The 18,449-nt window shown below is 40.4% G+C and overlaps 2 protein-coding genes across 2 annotated transcripts in view; one reads left to right on the top strand and one right to left on the bottom strand.

The window, feature by feature from the left end:
- LOC109479223 (AMP deaminase 2-like) overlaps nucleotides 1-6,346 on the top strand; it is a 21,655-nt gene extending 15,309 nt beyond the window's left edge. Inside the window, 9 exon segments of the mRNA XM_019781142.1 lie at nucleotides 396-559; nucleotides 1,039-1,165; nucleotides 1,379-1,542; nucleotides 2,031-2,151; nucleotides 2,357-2,467; nucleotides 2,469-2,531; nucleotides 2,629-2,739; nucleotides 2,857-2,898; nucleotides 3,352-6,346. Of these exon segments, the coding sequence (XP_019636701.1) occupies nucleotides 396-559; nucleotides 1,039-1,165; nucleotides 1,379-1,542; nucleotides 2,031-2,151; nucleotides 2,357-2,467; nucleotides 2,469-2,531; nucleotides 2,629-2,739; nucleotides 2,857-2,898; nucleotides 3,352-3,546 (1,098 nt within the window). The 3' untranslated portion in view covers nucleotides 3,547-6,346.
- On the bottom strand, nucleotides 4,367-17,679 carry LOC109479227 (hormone-sensitive lipase-like). Its single transcript, XM_019781147.1, is given in 10 exon segments — nucleotides 4,367-9,508; nucleotides 9,704-10,600; nucleotides 10,753-10,817; nucleotides 10,820-10,846; nucleotides 11,174-11,318; nucleotides 11,640-11,783; nucleotides 12,853-13,056; nucleotides 13,542-13,778; nucleotides 14,791-15,311; nucleotides 17,559-17,679. Coding segments are annotated over 10 exon segments (2,598 nt in total). The 3' UTR covers nucleotides 4,367-9,271.
- Between the last annotated feature and the right edge of the window lie 770 nt (nucleotides 17,680-18,449).

Here is an 18,449-nt window from a genome sequence, read left to right as displayed (position 1 = left end):
TTATTGTTTGTAATGGATGCATTTACAGGGGTTTGATATTTTACCCCTTTATTTGGTTACCACAGATTGACCTTAACATCAAGTTGGCAGTCTGGGAGGAAGAGAATCCACAGTTACTGGGGTATACCACTTAAGCCTGAAGTAACTTAGGAGGCTGTGTTAGAACAAGCTCTCAGTCTGCAATGTTCCTGCTAATAATAATAATAGTAATATTGCAAGTACCTCAGACCATCTCTAGTTGTGCCAATGAACTCACAAAATCTCCAATTTCATGTTTGATAGTTGGATTCATAAACTGGTCAGGGAACGTTATGAATCGACTTAAGCATTACATGGGTGCAGTTTTCCTACCCTCTTGTGTAAAAGTTCAACTGAATTATAATTATTCCCATCAGGAAGTAATGGAGGACCTGGAGGAGAGTAAGTACCAGTTTGCTGAGCTGCGTCTGTCCATCTACGGCCGGTCCATGGACGAGTGGGACAAGCTGGCAAAATGGGCGGTCAAGCACAACGTCTACTCCGACAACGTTCGCTGGCTCATCCAGATCCCGCGGCTCTAGTAAGTACATAAGAGTGGGAGGCAAGGCTTTTCTTTGGCACAGGATACTTAAAAAACATTGCAGTTGTTGCTCAGGTCATTTGATATTACACAATAAGAAAACACTCATCTAAGATGAAAAGTAGATGATTTAGCTGTTTGTTTTCTTTTTAAGATCTTAGAAGAAAGTACCAGTGATACACTTCTGCTTCATTATACACCATAACAGAGTGCTAGATTTGTGTTGTAAAGCTGTGGTATATTCTGCCCTACTAACACTTACCTTTGTGAGCTTTATAATTTTTATACTTTATTGCTTACAGATGTATTTGGTGATGTTACTGTTTTGTGGAGGGCATGTTGGAGAGTCCATTGCATGCAAGAGGCATGGATTTAAGGTTTTTGTGTTGATGACTGTCAGTCTTACGTTGTTGTGTGTACATTTTCTATAGCTTTATTTTCCATGACTTTTCACTGCTGTTCTCTATGTCTGTCCTCAGTGATGTGTACAGGAGTAAGGGCACCCTCAGTAACTTCGAGGAGGTACTACAGAACATCTACATGCCGCTGATCGAAGCCACTGTCAACCCACAGAGCCACCCAGAACTTCACGCCTTCCTGAAATATGTGAGTTTTATACACAATTCAGCTCTCCATTGTGTGTACATAATTTCTGAAGTTCTGATTCAGAAGCATGTATTTCTCTTTGTATGTTACTGATATCTTGAGATGCTGGCTTGAAGTTATTAAAGATACTTTTGTGTCTTGCTAATGCTATGCGGTGCATAGAAAGTGTACCTGTAGCTCAGGAATGATATTCTGAATGCTGTACTTGTACAGGTGACAGGGTTTGACAGTGTAGATGATGAGTCCAAGCCAGAGAGACACATGTTCACCATGGACAGTCCCCTGCCTGCAGAGTGGACTGATGAGGAGAACCCGCCGTATTCTTACTACCTCTACTACATGTACGCCAACATGGTCATCCTCAACCACCTACGGAGGTAACATTCTCTTTTCTCTCTCCTGTCAGTAGTAGCATGTCTAGTCCAGTGATTAGCGACCCTGCCTCTAGCTGGACCAAGAGGTTGGGAGTTTGAATCCTGGCTGTTGTCGCTCACCTGACATGCACGCTACTGGAAAGGGTTGCAGTCCCTAGGATGGGACGTTTAACTGTGGTCCACTGTTCATTGTGCTTGTCGAAAATGAGCTAGGGGAATTTCCCTGGTACAATGAACCTGTAAATACTGTACATAGTGTCTGCCTTCTTTGTCACAACCAGTAGGAGATTAGCTGTTCAGTTTGCTAAAACTGGATCGAGATCACTTTCACAAGTGTTTGAGAATCCTTTTCATTCGTAATTATTTAAAAGCTGAAAGGAAAAACTTATAGTACAAGTCTAGAGTAAAAAAAAAGAAGGTCTGAAAATTTTATAGCAAGAAACAGTGGTGAGAATTTGATCGCAACCATGTTCCTTTTGTGTTGTGCCTAGGGAGCGGGGTATGAACATATTTGTGCTGCGGCCACATTGTGGAGAGGCGGGGCCTGTGCATCATCTGGTGTCTGCCTTCATGGTGGCAGAGAACATCTCACATGGCCTGCTGCTCAGAAAGGTGTGTGGCAGTATTGATGGAACCTCAGATTATCTCATGCACTTGCATAGTTGGCAATCATAGACATTTCCAAGCGAATTGTAATAGAAAAAAGAATTAAGTATGATGGTGACAATAATGTGACAACTTTTGAAACATTTCTGGCACACATGAAGAAATGGAAAATATTGCCATATGCTCACACCACACTGTTGTTTGATTGCAGGTTCCAGTCCTACAGTACCTGTACTATCTGGCCCAGATCGGCATTGCCATGTCACCACTCAGTAACAACCACCTGTCCCTGGACTATCACCGCAACCCACTGCCGGACTATCAACGCCAGGGGCCTGGTCATCTCCCTGTCTACTGATGACCCCCTGCAGTTCCACTTCACAAAGGTGGGACGGACCATCACTTTGCCTTCTGAGGAGATGAATTTTGTAATCAATGTTGAGTACATTTGTACTGAGTGTTGACTTGACTCCTTTTCTCCAGGAAGCTCTAATGGAGGAGTACAGCATTGCTGCGCAGGTGTGGAAGTTCAGCACCTGTGACATGTGTGAGCTGGCCAGGTCATCTGTCCTGATGAGCGGCTTCGACCACAAGGTAAGAAACTCTCGCCTCACATTGTCACATTCTTCTCTGCACTTTCCTGTGTCTTTCTTTTGCCTCTAACTCTGGGTTGTCTCTTCTCCAAACTGCTCACCATAATCCATGGGACAGTATCAAAAAAGGAGTGCCACGGGAGAAAATCAGCAGATTTCGGTGAGAGAAGAATCTGAAATGATGTCCCCATCCCCAACCTCCCTTCCCCCCTCCTTCAGTTGTAAGAAACCGAAAGAGATTTCAGCAGTCTATAGTAGTTTAACTTGTGGTGAAGCTCTAGAGAAAAATACTGGTACAGGTTAGGTTGAAAAAGAAAAATGAGATGATGTACACAATTTTGTCACCCATTATTTTCATTGATCACCAAATTCTAGCTGAAGTTGTGACCACCTTGATAACCATTTTGCACAAAAATTTACAATTTCATAACATTTCTTTGGGGCTGTCACTGTTTCTGTAGTCCCTTACCTATCTCTTGAATTTCCCTTTGGCTGTGTAATACATGTGATGGAAATGTCTACCATGCTTTCTTTTTTTGTGTTGACTTGAACATGTTTTTGGTACCATCTTGTGTCAGTATAGTGTAATACAGGTGTAATGTCATTACTCCAGGCCAAGCAGCATTGGTTAGGAGACAATTACAGACAGGAGGGGCCGGCAGGAAACGACATCAAGTGTACCAACGTGCCGTCCATCCGCCTGGCTTACCGGTACGAGACACTGGTGGAGGAACTGAAGATGATCTGTACGGCAGCCTGGGAGTACCAGCAGGACAGCTCCAGCTCAGCATCAGGAGATGCACAATAACTTACTAACTCACTCACACAGACAGGAATTTGGAAAGAAAAATCAATTGTGGTGCAATTCTGTAGACACATGATAGGGGGCGCTGCCTGCTTGAGAAATCATTGATTAGAAAGACAGATTAACAGGACACCATTAGATATCCTATATATAAGCTTAATGAACTTTGCAAATAACATATTTATGGATACCCCAAAATTCTAGTAGATTATATTGGGAGGTAGTTCAAAATACACATTGTACAGAAGGGATTGATTGTTATTAACAAATTGGTACTGTTACATGTAGCCCAATGGCTGGGAAAGGGGTACGAGTAAGCTGGTTTGCATTTAGCAAATTTTGAACTTGAAAGCAATGAAGAAAAAACACTGTCCCTAATAATATCCATGGTGCTGCTGAGTTTGCAGGAGCTAGTGACATTGAATGAGAATTGATATGTACATGTATGAACCTGACTTGAATGGTTTAAAACGGTAACTGGGTGTAAAGAATCTTTTCTGTAACAACGTTGATGCAAGTCAGTAGATCTGCAGGCAGATGCTGCTTGTACTTTGCAAGCGGAACTGTGGAGTGTCGTCCTTCGAGAAGGAAATGGCCAGATTCGTGGCGGTCAGTCAGGGAGTGTGTTCGTGGCGGTAGACCAGGAATACAGTCAATAACAGAGAGTATTTCTTGTGCTGATGTTTGGGGGTAAATGTACATGTAAAGGACCTTGTCATAAGTCCAACAAAGTAATAAAAGTGATGTTGGCATTGTTTTAAGGTTCTGGCTGCAAATTTCATACAAGCCATTCATTCTTTTATGTATTCATTCATTCATTTTATGTGGGTTTGAAAGAGCCTATCTGAAATGATGCATTACAGTCATGGGATAATCTTAGAAGCAAACAATACTCTCTGCTATTGAAAGTATGGTTGTGTGTAACTTGAGTGGCATGTGACTTTTAGTGAGAAGTTTTTATAGTAGTATATAAAGACTTGGGTATCATCTATCAGACTGGTAGATGAGGCCTACTGCCAACTTTTTGAAATGACTTAGTATGACAAAAATATTTAAAAAATGAAGTGTTCTTGGGGATTTTTCTCATTTTCTGAAATGAGTGCATGATTTTACATGGAATCATAATGCTCAAGTTTGTTGTAACCAAGTGTTTATGTTGGGTGAAAGCACGGTTTTCCTTTTGAGTTGATGGGATCTTAATTGACATGTATGAGGACTTATGTGAACATTGTTATTTAGATGTGAGCAAAATTGTAACAACTTGGATCTTTGCTCATTTTTAGTAACAACAAGGACAATGTCCTTGGTAACAAGTAGGTATGGTGATTTGTACTTAAACATTTGTATGTTCTGTACTTTTTTGATTCTCAAAACGTTGTCTTTATATTTTGTGTCATGCAATCATAAGTCATTTAAGAATCAATTATGAAAGCCATGTGAAGTGTATACTTGCAATACTGTAGAGTGAATGATCGAGACTACAAAAAATCAGAACAAATGTCTAAGTATGATTTTCACTGTCATGTTTTCAGAAGGATGTTTCTGTCAAGTTTATATGTTGAGGTAACCACATTTTTCCGTGGTTTACTCATTGTTTTATTTATTCAAAATTATAATATTATCACCCTTAACTGTATGTGTAATAATCATATTTTAGTTTACATTGCCTTTTTGCAGCATACATGTAGAAGATATTTACGATATCATAAAGCTAATGAATAATAATTGAAAGGACATGGCATTTGTCTTTTTGTTTCATGGTTTTGTTCACTGCTCTTTAAACTATTAAATGAGTTGTATATTGTGGATATGAATTCTGCATAAAACTGTGTTCCAGGCAACAGAAGTAATCTTGAATGGTCTATATATAATATACATGTAATAATAACATATGGGGTTATCATTAGGTCAGCATACCTTACCTTATTAAACTAGAGTTAGCACACTTTCGATTGAATTTGATGAATGTATAATTCTTTACGGTATTATAACCGTATGTTGAATGATTCATTGTGTATGCAGACATGTTTAATACTGTGCATAATATGTGTTTGTGTCTGAATGCTAGTAAGTACAGTATGTTACTACATTGTACTTGTGCAATCTGTAATGTTGTACTGCTAGGTATATTGTTTTATCACTCAAGAAGACTTTCAGCTCTGACATAGACATCATTTTAAAATTAAACCTGTTTAAAGTTATCTTTCAAGTTTCAATCCAGTATGGATTTTGCCATCCTGGTGATAGAAATGGAAGATTCTGCTGTTTTACTTTCTGACACCTGTATACTAAACACTGTATGTCTTTTTTTAAAATTTCTGGACATATATTGTGACTGCAATGTTTTCAAAATTATGTTCCAGATTAGAATTCTGTAACCTAGTACAAGAATGTATTCACTAATCAAGTCGTCATATTACTGTAGTGTTGTTACTTACTGGTGTTGTTTCTGCTGTGTAGGGTCTGTGGGATTAGTTTGATTTGTCACTAATGTGTTTATGTTTTTTTTTGCTGTCAGTGGCTTGTATCACCCTATCAGTTTATATCACTATACATTAACTACTGCTGGACCCCAGCCTCTCCCCTACAAATGGAATTAGTATTTGCATACCTGTCTTAACGATGTGTTGGGTTTGAGAATGAAATGTCTAAAAGGCATTGCTGTCATACCAAAAGAAAGTTATCAAGATGATGTATTTGATTAAAAATAGAGCTGTACAAAGAGAGGTATGCTATAACTAAATACTTTATATGTAACTAAAACTGGATTAAAAAGTAAATAAAGAGATAGAAACTTTAAAAACTTTTGTTTGTCTAATAGATGAGTATTTCCCTCCCCTGTAGGAATCCTTGATGGTTTACCTGCCTGAAACCAATTCAGGGTTTTTGACATTAAACATGTACAAAATGTACATATATTGACATCAGTATGGGCTACTGGTAACAGCAGAACCTAAGCATGCTGTTTGTAATAATTATCAGTTACCATCTAGATATAACAAAACATAACTTAGGTCAAACATAATACATGTATTGCTTATTGTAACACTCAGTTCCCGGTTACCTAAAAGCTACAAAAAATAAATAATAGTGGCAAAGCTTTTAATAATGTGGTAGTTACATCAAACACAAATCTGATGGTTTTTCAACAAAATGGTAAAGCAAACAAGCTGGAAAGTATACATATAACAACCCATATATATTAATGTTTAAAACATGCAAAGCAACAAGGGTGGGGCTAGCAAACTGTACAATGCAAAACCTGTAAGTAAAATTATTATACTTATTATAATATTGAAAAATTACATTAATCCAATAACTGTGATTAAGTATTTATCCTATCAAACATAGCAGTTCAAAATCATGTTGTGAACAGTTTTTAAGTGTGGAATGCCAGCACAACAAACAAGGTAAAACATACTGGTACCAAAAGAGATATTAAATTTTTTTTCATAAATAGTCATGTACACTAAAGAGGTATGTACAAATGTATATTGATTCACCTATACATGTTTAAATTACACAGGAACATGTATGCATGTTGAAACAAAAGGTAGACATTGGAGTAAATGGCTAAATGAGTAAGAGATGAATGGCAAAATACCAGTATGGGTTTATGCTGACTATCACAGCACCTCTTGAGAATAAATAAAACCATGACACAAGAGAAGTGAGAATTGTGAAACAGTCAGCTGTAATCCTGCAATTTGAACAGACACCACTAGGGGGAGATATTCCCTTGTCTAGTCACTGTACAGATTCAATTCAGCACAGCTGTGTCAGGGAAAGTTCTATTGGCTGGAGGGATATTCTAATTCCTCACAAACACCACTTCTTTTTTCCATAATTACTACTTCCATCCTTCAGACTGAAGCTCTCATGATCATAAGAAAAGATGACTGGCAATCTACAATGTTTGACAAGTCTTTCCACCTGTTTAAATATATACATATATGTATGTACATGTAGGTACACTAATGGACTCAAAATGTAATCATTCCACACAACTGACATGTTTCTTTGAGTATGGGAACTGCCCAAACTCATATTTAGGGCTGATCCACAAGGGAAATTTTGCACAACACACGTATGACAGAAAAGTTCATGTCAACTAACAAAGCATCTATATATTCTATCTTGTTTGTAACACTGCCTCTAGAACTCTGCGTCATTTCCACACAAAACAGCTTTTGCTCTGCAACATTTATACATATACATTGCAGTAGAATCCTAAAATCCCTGCTAGAACTTTGTAAATTCATAAACTATCATATTGCACTGTTTTTATGTACTAAGTCTTAACTGTTTAGTCTTAATAAACTGTTATAGTTTCTGAACCCTTTTAAGGAAAATACTTTAGTACTTCATGTAAATACTTAGTATCTTTGCTTGAGTTACAAGTGCATGTATGACTTTTCTTTGAAGTGATGCAATGTTCAGTCAACAATAACAGTTACGGAAGGCAATAAATAACTATTACATGTAGTTTCATCACAATTCCTTTGCATATCACAGCAAAAAATATAGTTATCGAGCCCTTCACTAGTATGGCTATACACTCATCTTTTTCACTGTTCAACACACACAAAAAAACATAAAAACTCAAGTACTGTCACAAACTGCTATGTCATTAACACCACGTCATGCATTTGTATATGTACATGTACTTCTTACTGTGGCCATTTGATAACATTGCAAGCATTTGTACACTGAATAGTTATGTTTGCCTAATCTAAAAGCTGTGTGGAAATAATTAAATGGGAACAGCAGCTAACAACATGTTTTCCACAAGACTGAAGGAAGTATGCATTATGATGAAAGACAGACAGGACAGGGATCGACCTACAAAGCTCACAATACAGAATCTGGCCTGAAAACCACTACCAGGTATACCACAGTGAGCTAAAAGTAAAGATGCATCACCAGGTCAGTTCTTGAGTTACAACCATTTCACAGGGAAAGTTGCCATTCCAGTTTTCATGTTTAAAAAATGCCTCATGTTTACACCCGATTCAATCCTTACTTCTGATTGATTGTTTTGTACAGTTTCCTTTGCTTTTGCTTACAGTCTTTGCTTATTTCTCTAACTTGATTTATACTGCAACTTTTTGTAACACTGAATAAAACTGACTGGTCATACAAGACTTGCTATTTAAAATTGATTATTGTGACATTGATATTGCTTTTCAAATGTCTTGATTCTGCACTATATCACTTCAAATTTCTTTTTAAATATATAAGTTAGCAATATTAACATTGAGATTTTGTTCAAATGACATATGGTAATGCACACTATTCACATCCTAACTATTTGTTGGATGCCTTGGTCACAACACAGGTTAACATAGAGTTTAGAAGCTCCAGGCTGGCCCTTATTCTAGTCTGGGATGCTATTGCAGTACATGAATGTAACCTGTATGGCACACAGCCTGAGCTAACTGGTCTGCACCAGTTCTCTCCATCACAGACTGTTGACCGGGCCCCTAACTGGGACCACATACATGTAAAAAGTTCAATCAACTCAGCTTCCATGGAATAATCTGGTAACCAAAGTACTAGTAAGCTAGCATTAGTCAGTCTGGATTAGTCCAGAACTTGAGAGTACTTCACAATGAAGAAAATGTCCAGTCTAGAGCTAAAATGCTGCTAGATGCAGCTTCCACACATTGACATTCTAGCCTACAATGCCTGTCAGTCCCAAGAACACAATGTCATACATGTGTGTATGCTATAGTTTTCTGGTGGGTGTGGCGACTCGCCCCCCGCGTGGTCTGCGGCCCAGCATCTCCAGCAGGTTGTTGATGCAGAGGTCGTTGGCCTGTCGTGCCTCCTTACAGATGGAGGTGAAGTTGAGGAAGCCGTGAGACAGCTCCTCCACCACCTGGAGCTTGTACGGGATGCCCAGGGCCTTCAGACGGTGGGCAAACATGATGGAGTCATCCAGTACAGGGTCCAAGGCACAGGGCTGCGGGGCACACGTTAATGCATGGGTATTTGCCATATCAACTCATAAGTGCTTACAAATGGTAAGATCTAGAAGACAGCAAATGTGTTGAACTAGTGCAATACCTGACTTCTGACCAACATTCCATCTGATAGTACTGGGAGCAGTCATTCTTTTCTCTCTATGAAACCAGCAGTGAATAATCAGATAACTCACCACTAGATAGACAGGTGGGAGGCCCTTCAGCAGCTCATCATCAGCCAGCAGTGGGGACATGTAGGGATTGTTGAGGATGGGGGACGGGCGGTACCTGGTCACATGGGAGATCCCGGACGGGCTGTGTACCGGCTCTGAGGGCAGGACCACCTCCTCTGGCTTACTCTCCGTCATCTTCGATATCGCCATGGAGATCTCATCCAGGGAGGGCAGAGATGGCAGAGACAGAGAGGAGGGCCTGTTGGGGTCATCCTCCGCGGCTCTGTCCTTCTCCATCTGTTCTGATCCTTCCTCAGGACTCTTCTCATCACTCATGCCACCTCCACTGGGGGAATCACCTTCAGTCTGTTTGTCTGTTAGTGACCACTCCGAGTCACCGCTGTCCTCTTCGTAAGGAGACAGTGCTATGTCCTCAAAATGGGGTTCTTTTAGATTGTCTACGGTTTGTTCAGGGTTCTGTTTGCCCTGTATGACAGCAGTCTCTGTTACCACAGTTAATACTGGAGCGTCTGTTTGGTCTGGTCCGTCTCCACTAGGGGGGCTGGGTGACGGGGTATGCACTTCACACAAACCACCCGACGTGTTTGTGAATAAGAGTTTGGGAGCGGCTGCCCCCTCCCCACTTCTCTTGGGTTCTGTGGGAGAGGGGTCGAACACGAGTCTGGCCGAGGAGAAGTTGTGCTCAGGGGTGCTGAGCTGTGGCGTGGAGCTCGTGGTGGAACTTGAGGAACTAACGTCTTCTCCTGGCTTCTTCTCCTTGAGACCAGCGTAAGCAGCAATGCAGCGGGACAGGATACCCATGGGGAGGAGGGGGTCCATCATGCACAGGAGGCGGGAGGGGGAGGGGGTGTACCGCACCAGGAAGGGGGTGTAGGCAGCAAGGACTCCATCAGGAACCTGCAGAAAACAAAAAGATTTGGACTTGTACATCACTATTAACATCAAAGAAGAATACAAGTGCCTGTGATAAGAGCAGTATGATATAGCAGCAGAACTGGTATGTATACTGTATAGTTTTTTATTTACTTGTGCTAGAGTAGAGTACCCACCCTTATGCCGTAGTTAGCAGCTCTCATGGCTACAGAGACACACAGGTTTCCTCCTGCACTGTCCCAGCAAGACACACTCTCTCTGCTGTGGTGCCTGGGGTGGGAATAAAGAACACATGTCAGTCTCACAAAAATACTACACATAGGCATGATGCAATTCTTACTTATGAAAGTGATGATTGTTTAATTGTTCGTATGTACGTACATATATGTACATACAATGCACGTACATATATGTCTACAATGCATATATGTACATATATGCATTGTACATACATATATGTACGTGCATTGTATGTACATATATGTACGTACATACGAACAATTAAACAACCAATTAGACAGGTGCATATATATATATATATATATATATATATATATATATATATATATATATACATACACACACAAGAGTACTGACCAAGGATATGAGCATTCTTCAGTGCCCAGGCGTATGCAAAGAAGCACTCCTCCATGGCCCGAGGGAAGGGGTAAGCAGGTGCCAGGGAGTAGTCCACAGACAGGATGGGTACGTCAATGTCCTTTGCCCAGGTCCGCAGGTACATCTGTAGGGTTCAGTTCACAGGTTAGAAATTATTGCAGTCGGACAATGAATGTTTTTATTCTTTGTCATCAAAGCAAAGCCTGCAAAGCAAGGTCCAACAAGAGTTCAGAAACCTCTTAACTCCATGAAAGTTTTTGTAAATTTGTCTCATTCATTATGAAAATAAAGTTATAATTAGCATAATCTATCTTAATTTATGGTCTTTTCAACTCAAATTATAGAATTGTGTAAAAGTCCTATCCCCTGACAAAACTGTACATTTTTCATGTATGGCACATACAAAGAAAGACACAAGAACAATATTTGTACAAATGTAATGTACCTCGTGTGACTTGGATGACTGTGCTACGAAGCCTCCTCCATGAATGTGAATGATGAGAGCGTCAGACTTGGGAGCAGGAACTTTCTTCTTAGTCCCCAACTTCTCTTCCACCTGGTCCATGATGGGGGAGGAGATATCCTCAGGCTGGGGGAGGGGAGATCAAGTCTTAGGCCCCAATTCCACTAGGATAAAATTGTCCGGATCAAGCCGAAAAGATTGGCGACTGGCTTTGATCTGGTCATCTTTTAACCCAATTAGGAATGCTCACGATCTGGCTCAGTTTGACGCCATCCAGTTCAGCTACGATCTACATCACGAGGTGGATCATTGCTGACTGGCTTCATCTCGAACCAAGCTGGATCGGGAGCGTTCCCACTGGGGGAAACCGGTCGCCAATCTATTGAACTTGATCCAGACAATTTTATTCTATTGGAAATGGGGCCTTAATGCCTGCTGTATCACATTCTGCAAAGTTAGTCAAAACTCAACATTTTGATATATACCAAACCAGAAAACACACCTTATAGACAGAAAGGGACTAGTAAGTCACTGATTTTATCAGAGTAATACCAGAGTAATTTAAGGTGTGATGATTGGAAAAGATGCATTCCAAATATAATCAGGCAGTAGAAAACAACACATGCTGACTGATATCTGAATATGCCATATTCTGTACACCATGTGCATCTTCACTTCTACCAAATTCATCCACCTCTACATGTACTTCTACATTCCCAAACTATGGAATCATGCACTGCACACACTGGTTGATGCCAGGTTCTAAATGGGTTAAGTGGGGAGAGGGGGGAGGGGGGCACCAAGCTACTGTAGGATGGGCACCTTTTTCTTTGTTCCCAGGTATTCCTCCAATTGTTCTATCAGATCCAGATCGTCTGGCTGGTGTTCACACAAACACAGTTTGTCAATCATTTTTATGTCAAGACACTGGGACTGCTGTCCAATTTATGGCAGAACTTTTACTAAATTGAATTATCTTTGATAGACAAGGTACATTACATGTGGCACACAGATGTTAACACTGGCCACAATCTTTTATCCATCTAGGTCACATCCTGGATTCATAATAACATGCCACATGACCCATTATACATGCACCCACACATCAAGCTTTGAATTTATCTATCATCACATTGTTGTCTGTCTTATGAAGTATAAATATTGTATGTGTATGTACTTAGAGATTGTAGGAGACAGTGCCCAGTGAGACTAACCTGTCCCTCCTGTTCTCAAAGCATATGAGCCTGACTTGTACTGGCCCAGGTCCAGTCTGTGAGCAGGGCGGGGTGATGGTGACCAGCTCTCCATCCTCCAGACTGGACTCCATCTCAAACGGCATGGCAGGGATGTGGAACACTTTATTCACGTTCACTGAGCTGCTCAGAAATCCTGACATGTGCTGTGGGGAACAATCATGCATGCATGAACAATACAGTAATATTGGTAAGCAAAAGACTAGGGGAACAAACTTAAGTATAATACCTTTGTACATGTACATGTACATGTACATGTGCAGAAGAAATAACCTCTATACTTGCTGCTGATATTGAATTTTCAAAAGTCAAATGAACACAGGTGTGTTCTACTACATCAAAGTTACTGGATTCAAAGTTATCAAACTTCCTTTTCTAATCTCAAGTTCTAAAGCAGGTCATCTTGCTAGAAAAATTATTTTTGGAGATCATAGATGATATCTTCTTACACAGATCTTTCTACTGTTTTACATGTAGTTCTATTCCATAGGAAATTGCATTTTGAACATGAATAATGCAATACAAAAGCCTCAAGCTTGTTATGCAAGGTGCAAAAGAAGATATGCAGCACTGGAAGGTGACCTTTCCTGACACTTAACAAGATTAAGGATCTGAGAATCTAAATTTGTACCTGCAGAGGTCCCTCCTCCGTGATGTTCCAGAATGCCTTACAGAAGCCGATGTCTGCTTTATCACACATGCTGACGATAGTCCGCGCACGCAGCTCAGGGTTCATGGCGTACTTCCCGCTGTTCAGGAGGGACGCCAGCGCTCGTGTCAGCTGACCGTCGTGGTCGCTGTAGGCCTCGGCAAACGAAGCCATCGCGGTGGAAATGGTGTGGAAGATGGGCTGCATAGAGCTGCAGAACTATACAACAGAACAAACAACTATTACAACCAACATTTGGATAACAGCGCTAGCGATGTCCAACATTAGGTTTAAGGCAAGCTGGTTTAGCATAGAATAATCAGAAGATCAGTACTTTAAAAAAGTATAGAGGACTCATGATCAATACTGACTTTTGGCTTGTGACCAATATAATTATAGAAGTGACAGAACATGTATGTGTCACTGCAGTTATTATGTCAAGCACTCTCTGTATTATTATTAATGATGATCAACAACATCTACTGCAGACATAACAGTCAATGAGACGGCCTATTAGGTAGAAAAACATGATAATTTTCCAGCCTAATCAACATATTCCTCGTCTCACAAAAGTAATCATACTAATGGTATCTGTGCTGCTGAATGTAAAACCTCCCAAAGTATTTCTTCTGATTGGTATGGATGGTTGATTATGCTGTATGGGCTTGTGGAACACCAGTAAAGCATAATATTGTACTCTCTACATGAGTACATGTAATTGCAAGTCTGGTGATTTTGTGGTGGGATTACACTTGTCCTGGGTGAGATCATGTTGGATTTATTGTTGAAGTTGCGTGATTAATCATGTCCCCTATTGTAGTTATTAAAAGTGAGTATCAAATTCCAAATATACTTAAGTTACAGTAGAGTATATTTTCAAATGTTTCAACTATGTGCTATATGTTTGTACTTTAAAATAAAGACGGCCATTTTACAGTAATCATTGCTATCATTAGAATCGACAACAGGCTTGGGCGACTGTCCATAACATAATGTGACTGTAGTTGTATACAAATTAATATAATCCAAATCAAAAAGTAAATGGCTCCAACAATACTAATTGCTGAATCCTGGATACTCTGTATCTGCACAATCAAATTATGCCATTCAAATCATAGCCAGTTTATTATCATATTTTACAGTAGTATAGAAGACAAGTTGTGAAGTGACTCAAGAATTGTACAAACTGTTTAGTAATACATGCAATACAGTCATTAAAAAATTGTTTTACCTGAAATCCAACACATCTCCCATAAAAACACTCCTTATCCAAGGACTCAGCTTCTTCAAACATGAACTCTGGGAAGAGTTTCTCCTCTGGGAAGAGCTGGCCATGTTTACTCTTGGCTAACACCTTCTGTGCAACGTCCATGATGGCTCTCAGCTGGCACAGGACTGAGGCGTACGCCTCCAGCTCCATGCAGTAGTGTTTGCTCTGGAACAGGAGTCCATCACGATTGTTAACCACCTTACGCTGGACGTGGATGATACGCCGTATGCATGTCCCCACCACTTTCACCAAGCTGCGGTAGCCGTTGCAGGGTGTGTTCTCGTCCACGTCAAAGTCGGGCGCTATTCTGATGAAGCCCTCAAGGATGGGCTGGATCGCGTCTGCATGGCCCTGAAGGACGAGCACGGCAGATGAGAAGCGACTGGAGTACTGAGTCTTGTGTCGCTCAAAGTACTCGCTGTTATTAGCAGTTAGGGAACGTAGAGTCTTGAACCAACAGTTGTAGGCAGGGTCTACTACATCTGAAACACACAAATTCAAATGACTAAGCAGCAGGAGACCTAGGTCGTGGTATTCTATATTTATTTTTGCTTCAGAGATAGCTAGTTACAATACATGTATGTCAGGTTATGGTTTAATGCCCATGCACCCAGGTACAACAAGAGCCAGATGTTTCATACATGTATTATGACCAATCCATCTACTAAATTATGTAGTCTGACCCTGCACATTTCTGGTCCAATGCCAGTGCAGTTACACCTTTAGAATGTGTACTAAGTAGGTCACTTTGATACCCTCGAATCCTGCATTACTTATCAGGTGTCAACAACATTGGAGGGGGCCCAATGGCATATGTCAAGAGGTCAACAGGGTGACTGTGGGGGTAAATACCTTGGCATTCTGGCCTGAGGGCCTGGATATGCTACATATCATGTCCTTTCATTTAGTCTTTGGGGCAGTTGGTGTGACCAGTGATCCTATCATCAGCTTTGTACAGAAAACATTATACAGCCTACTTGTCTAAATTGCAGTGTCACCATAAACAAGTTGGAGAATAAACCATCTAGGAACCCGCCTGTGAGTGTGAATTGGAAATACTAGTACCACTAGTAAATGGATGAACTGAACTGTGCATAAAACTTATTCATTATCACAACTCTTGCAGATCAGTGCCAAAATTGCATTGATGTAGTCATCTAACCTTTGGTACCTATCCTTTCTACTGTAACATCAAATGATGAGGTTTGCTTTCTAAGGACCTTAGAAGTTAGATGATAGATCTGAATATTTTTCTTCTCAAAAAAAATGAAATGAAAGGCTGAGTCTTACAGTTACACCAAATCTTAGACCCTATGAAGTTCAAGGAGGCAGTCCAACATCATCTACCTTTGAGTATACTTGACTTTACAACAAAGGAAACTGAAGTACAAACACAAACAGCAACGGCAACAACATAACTATTACATGTAGTTAATGCTGTAATTCTCTTGAATGAACTTCCTGAAGCACATACCTATGAGTCTATGACTCCCCTCGAGACAAAAAGGTTTGAACGCAGGCTTTTAGCTAGGGGGGTGTCCAGGGTGTCTTTTGGACGCCCTGTACTGAAAATACTAAGAAATTGGACGCCCTACTTTTTGGTAGGACACCCTAAAGACGCCCTGTTTTTTTCCACTCCCAACCCCTGCCATGCACACATGCCTCTCTTCAGCCTTACTATAAATACAAAAATTATGGTTTACTGAAGGAAAAAAACTCAAATTCCTCAAAATTTGTAACTCAAAATGCAAAAAGGAGTGTTTGAGAGCATTTTGACTTTCAAAAAAAGGCCCCCTATAAAGCTTGTGCACCGTGCATCTTTGCTGAGCATAGCATACAATACAAAAAATGGACGCCCAACAAAAAAATCCTAGCTAAAAGCCTGTTTGAACGGTACAGCTAGGTATCAATAGCGAATATCACATAAAGGTGTATCCCTTTCACCTGGTACCAGCCTGACAATTGTTTGTACCATAGACCGGTATGCAATGCATTCAACAGATGTGTTCTCCCTGGGCCAAACTGTCACCTTTAAATCAGTAGACATAAACAAAGACGGAAACATTGAGCGCCCGTTCTTTGCTGTTTTGACACTTGCCACATTTATGCTCTCTAATATGGAGGTACTCAAACCCACTGTCAATGGAAATGTTGAAATCGCGAGCAAGTATCAAATCATGACTCATAGTCCAAGGATTGGCCAGACAGGTACCATGGTGGTGATCAGGCATTCCACACATCCTGTGCTACGGAATTTGTTGAAACGGCCAAAACAAACATAAACTGTGTAAACCGTACTACGATTCCTTAATTCCGACAATGACTCAAATATTTTACAGAAGTTGTTATTCCGACGATGTTGAGGATTTTGTGGTTTACAGTGCATGACACCCACACAAAAATCGAGCAAGCATGTCACCATACGTTCTGCCAACATAATTTGGGGTAACGGTGACAGGCATCTAATCAACAGTTAAATTTGAGAATTCCGGAGTAATAGGTTGCCTTACAAGGTCCTTGACATTCTCGGGGTGTACTGTGTTTCAAACAAAAATCGATTTAATGTGAATTCAGGAATTCCAGTCTGAGTTATCGGCAATCAGTCACAAACGCCCACCCCTACAGTCACACAAAACGCAATCGTCAGGAGTAGCTAGCTAAGCTTGCTCCAACGAATTGTCGGTGCGGGGAGGGTCTTTTCGCCCACTAGCTCACTGGAGAGTGCTTACCTGTTTTCTTCCTTTTGTCTCTGTGCCCATGTTCTTTCGGTCTAACAGATTCGGCCGCAGGTTTACTTTCAGGGGCAGCTGGTTTGTCTTCGGTAGTTGAATCCGCCCTAACAGCCGCCATCTTACCGGCGGGTGATTCCATCATGACCAGGGGGTGGGATAATTTACCGCTAGAATACCGACCGCGCTTTAGAGGTGTCCCTAGGTAAAACCGCAACCATGCCGCAACTAGTATCGTATCAAAAGAGTGTATTGTTTCCATTCAAAAATCATCAGTTACTCCATGTTCGATCCAATCAATAAAGTGTTGCTTCAAAACTATTGCCATAATGGTATAGTCTTTACAACGCTACGAATCGTCTGTTGTCAAATATTTCGGAAACCTAACGGTAGGCCGCGGCAAGTAAATTTTATGGATGATATCCGCAGACTCAAAATCTAATGCAATAAGGTGGAAAAAAACAAGACGGGCCCAAAAAAAATATTCCTACAAATTTTGACACCATAAAGCCTGTTAAACAAAAAATGATAACGTTACTTATAACGTTAAGTTAACTGTCAACTATTACAACATCCATTTCTCACTGAAAAAAACTGGATTTGATTCATTGGTAAAATCACATGTAACGCGCGTTACACAGCGACCATCACATATGGATGGAATGAAATACATCAAAGTAAATATAAAACATGAAATCGGATCCTTTAATTGTCTTGACATCATCGCGGTTGACCACTGACAGAGAGCAACAGAATTTCTTGTTTTCCCCCAAAAATCAGGCGAAAATTAATGCGCGCGCTGATGTCATCCATAAAGATTACTTGCTGTGGCCTTACGTTTTAATAGTGGTCGATAGGAAGGCCTGCCGGGGTTTGTTTTAAAAAAAAAGC

Source organism: Branchiostoma belcheri, unplaced genomic scaffold (assembly GCF_001625305.1).
Source record: "Branchiostoma belcheri isolate BF01 breed outbred unplaced genomic scaffold, Haploidv18h27 scaffold47, whole genome shotgun sequence".
Taxonomy (NCBI): domain Eukaryota; kingdom Metazoa; phylum Chordata; class Leptocardii; order Amphioxiformes; family Branchiostomatidae; genus Branchiostoma; species Branchiostoma belcheri.
The sequence above is the reverse complement of the archived record's forward strand: the minus strand, read 5'-3'. Positions and strand labels throughout refer to the sequence as shown.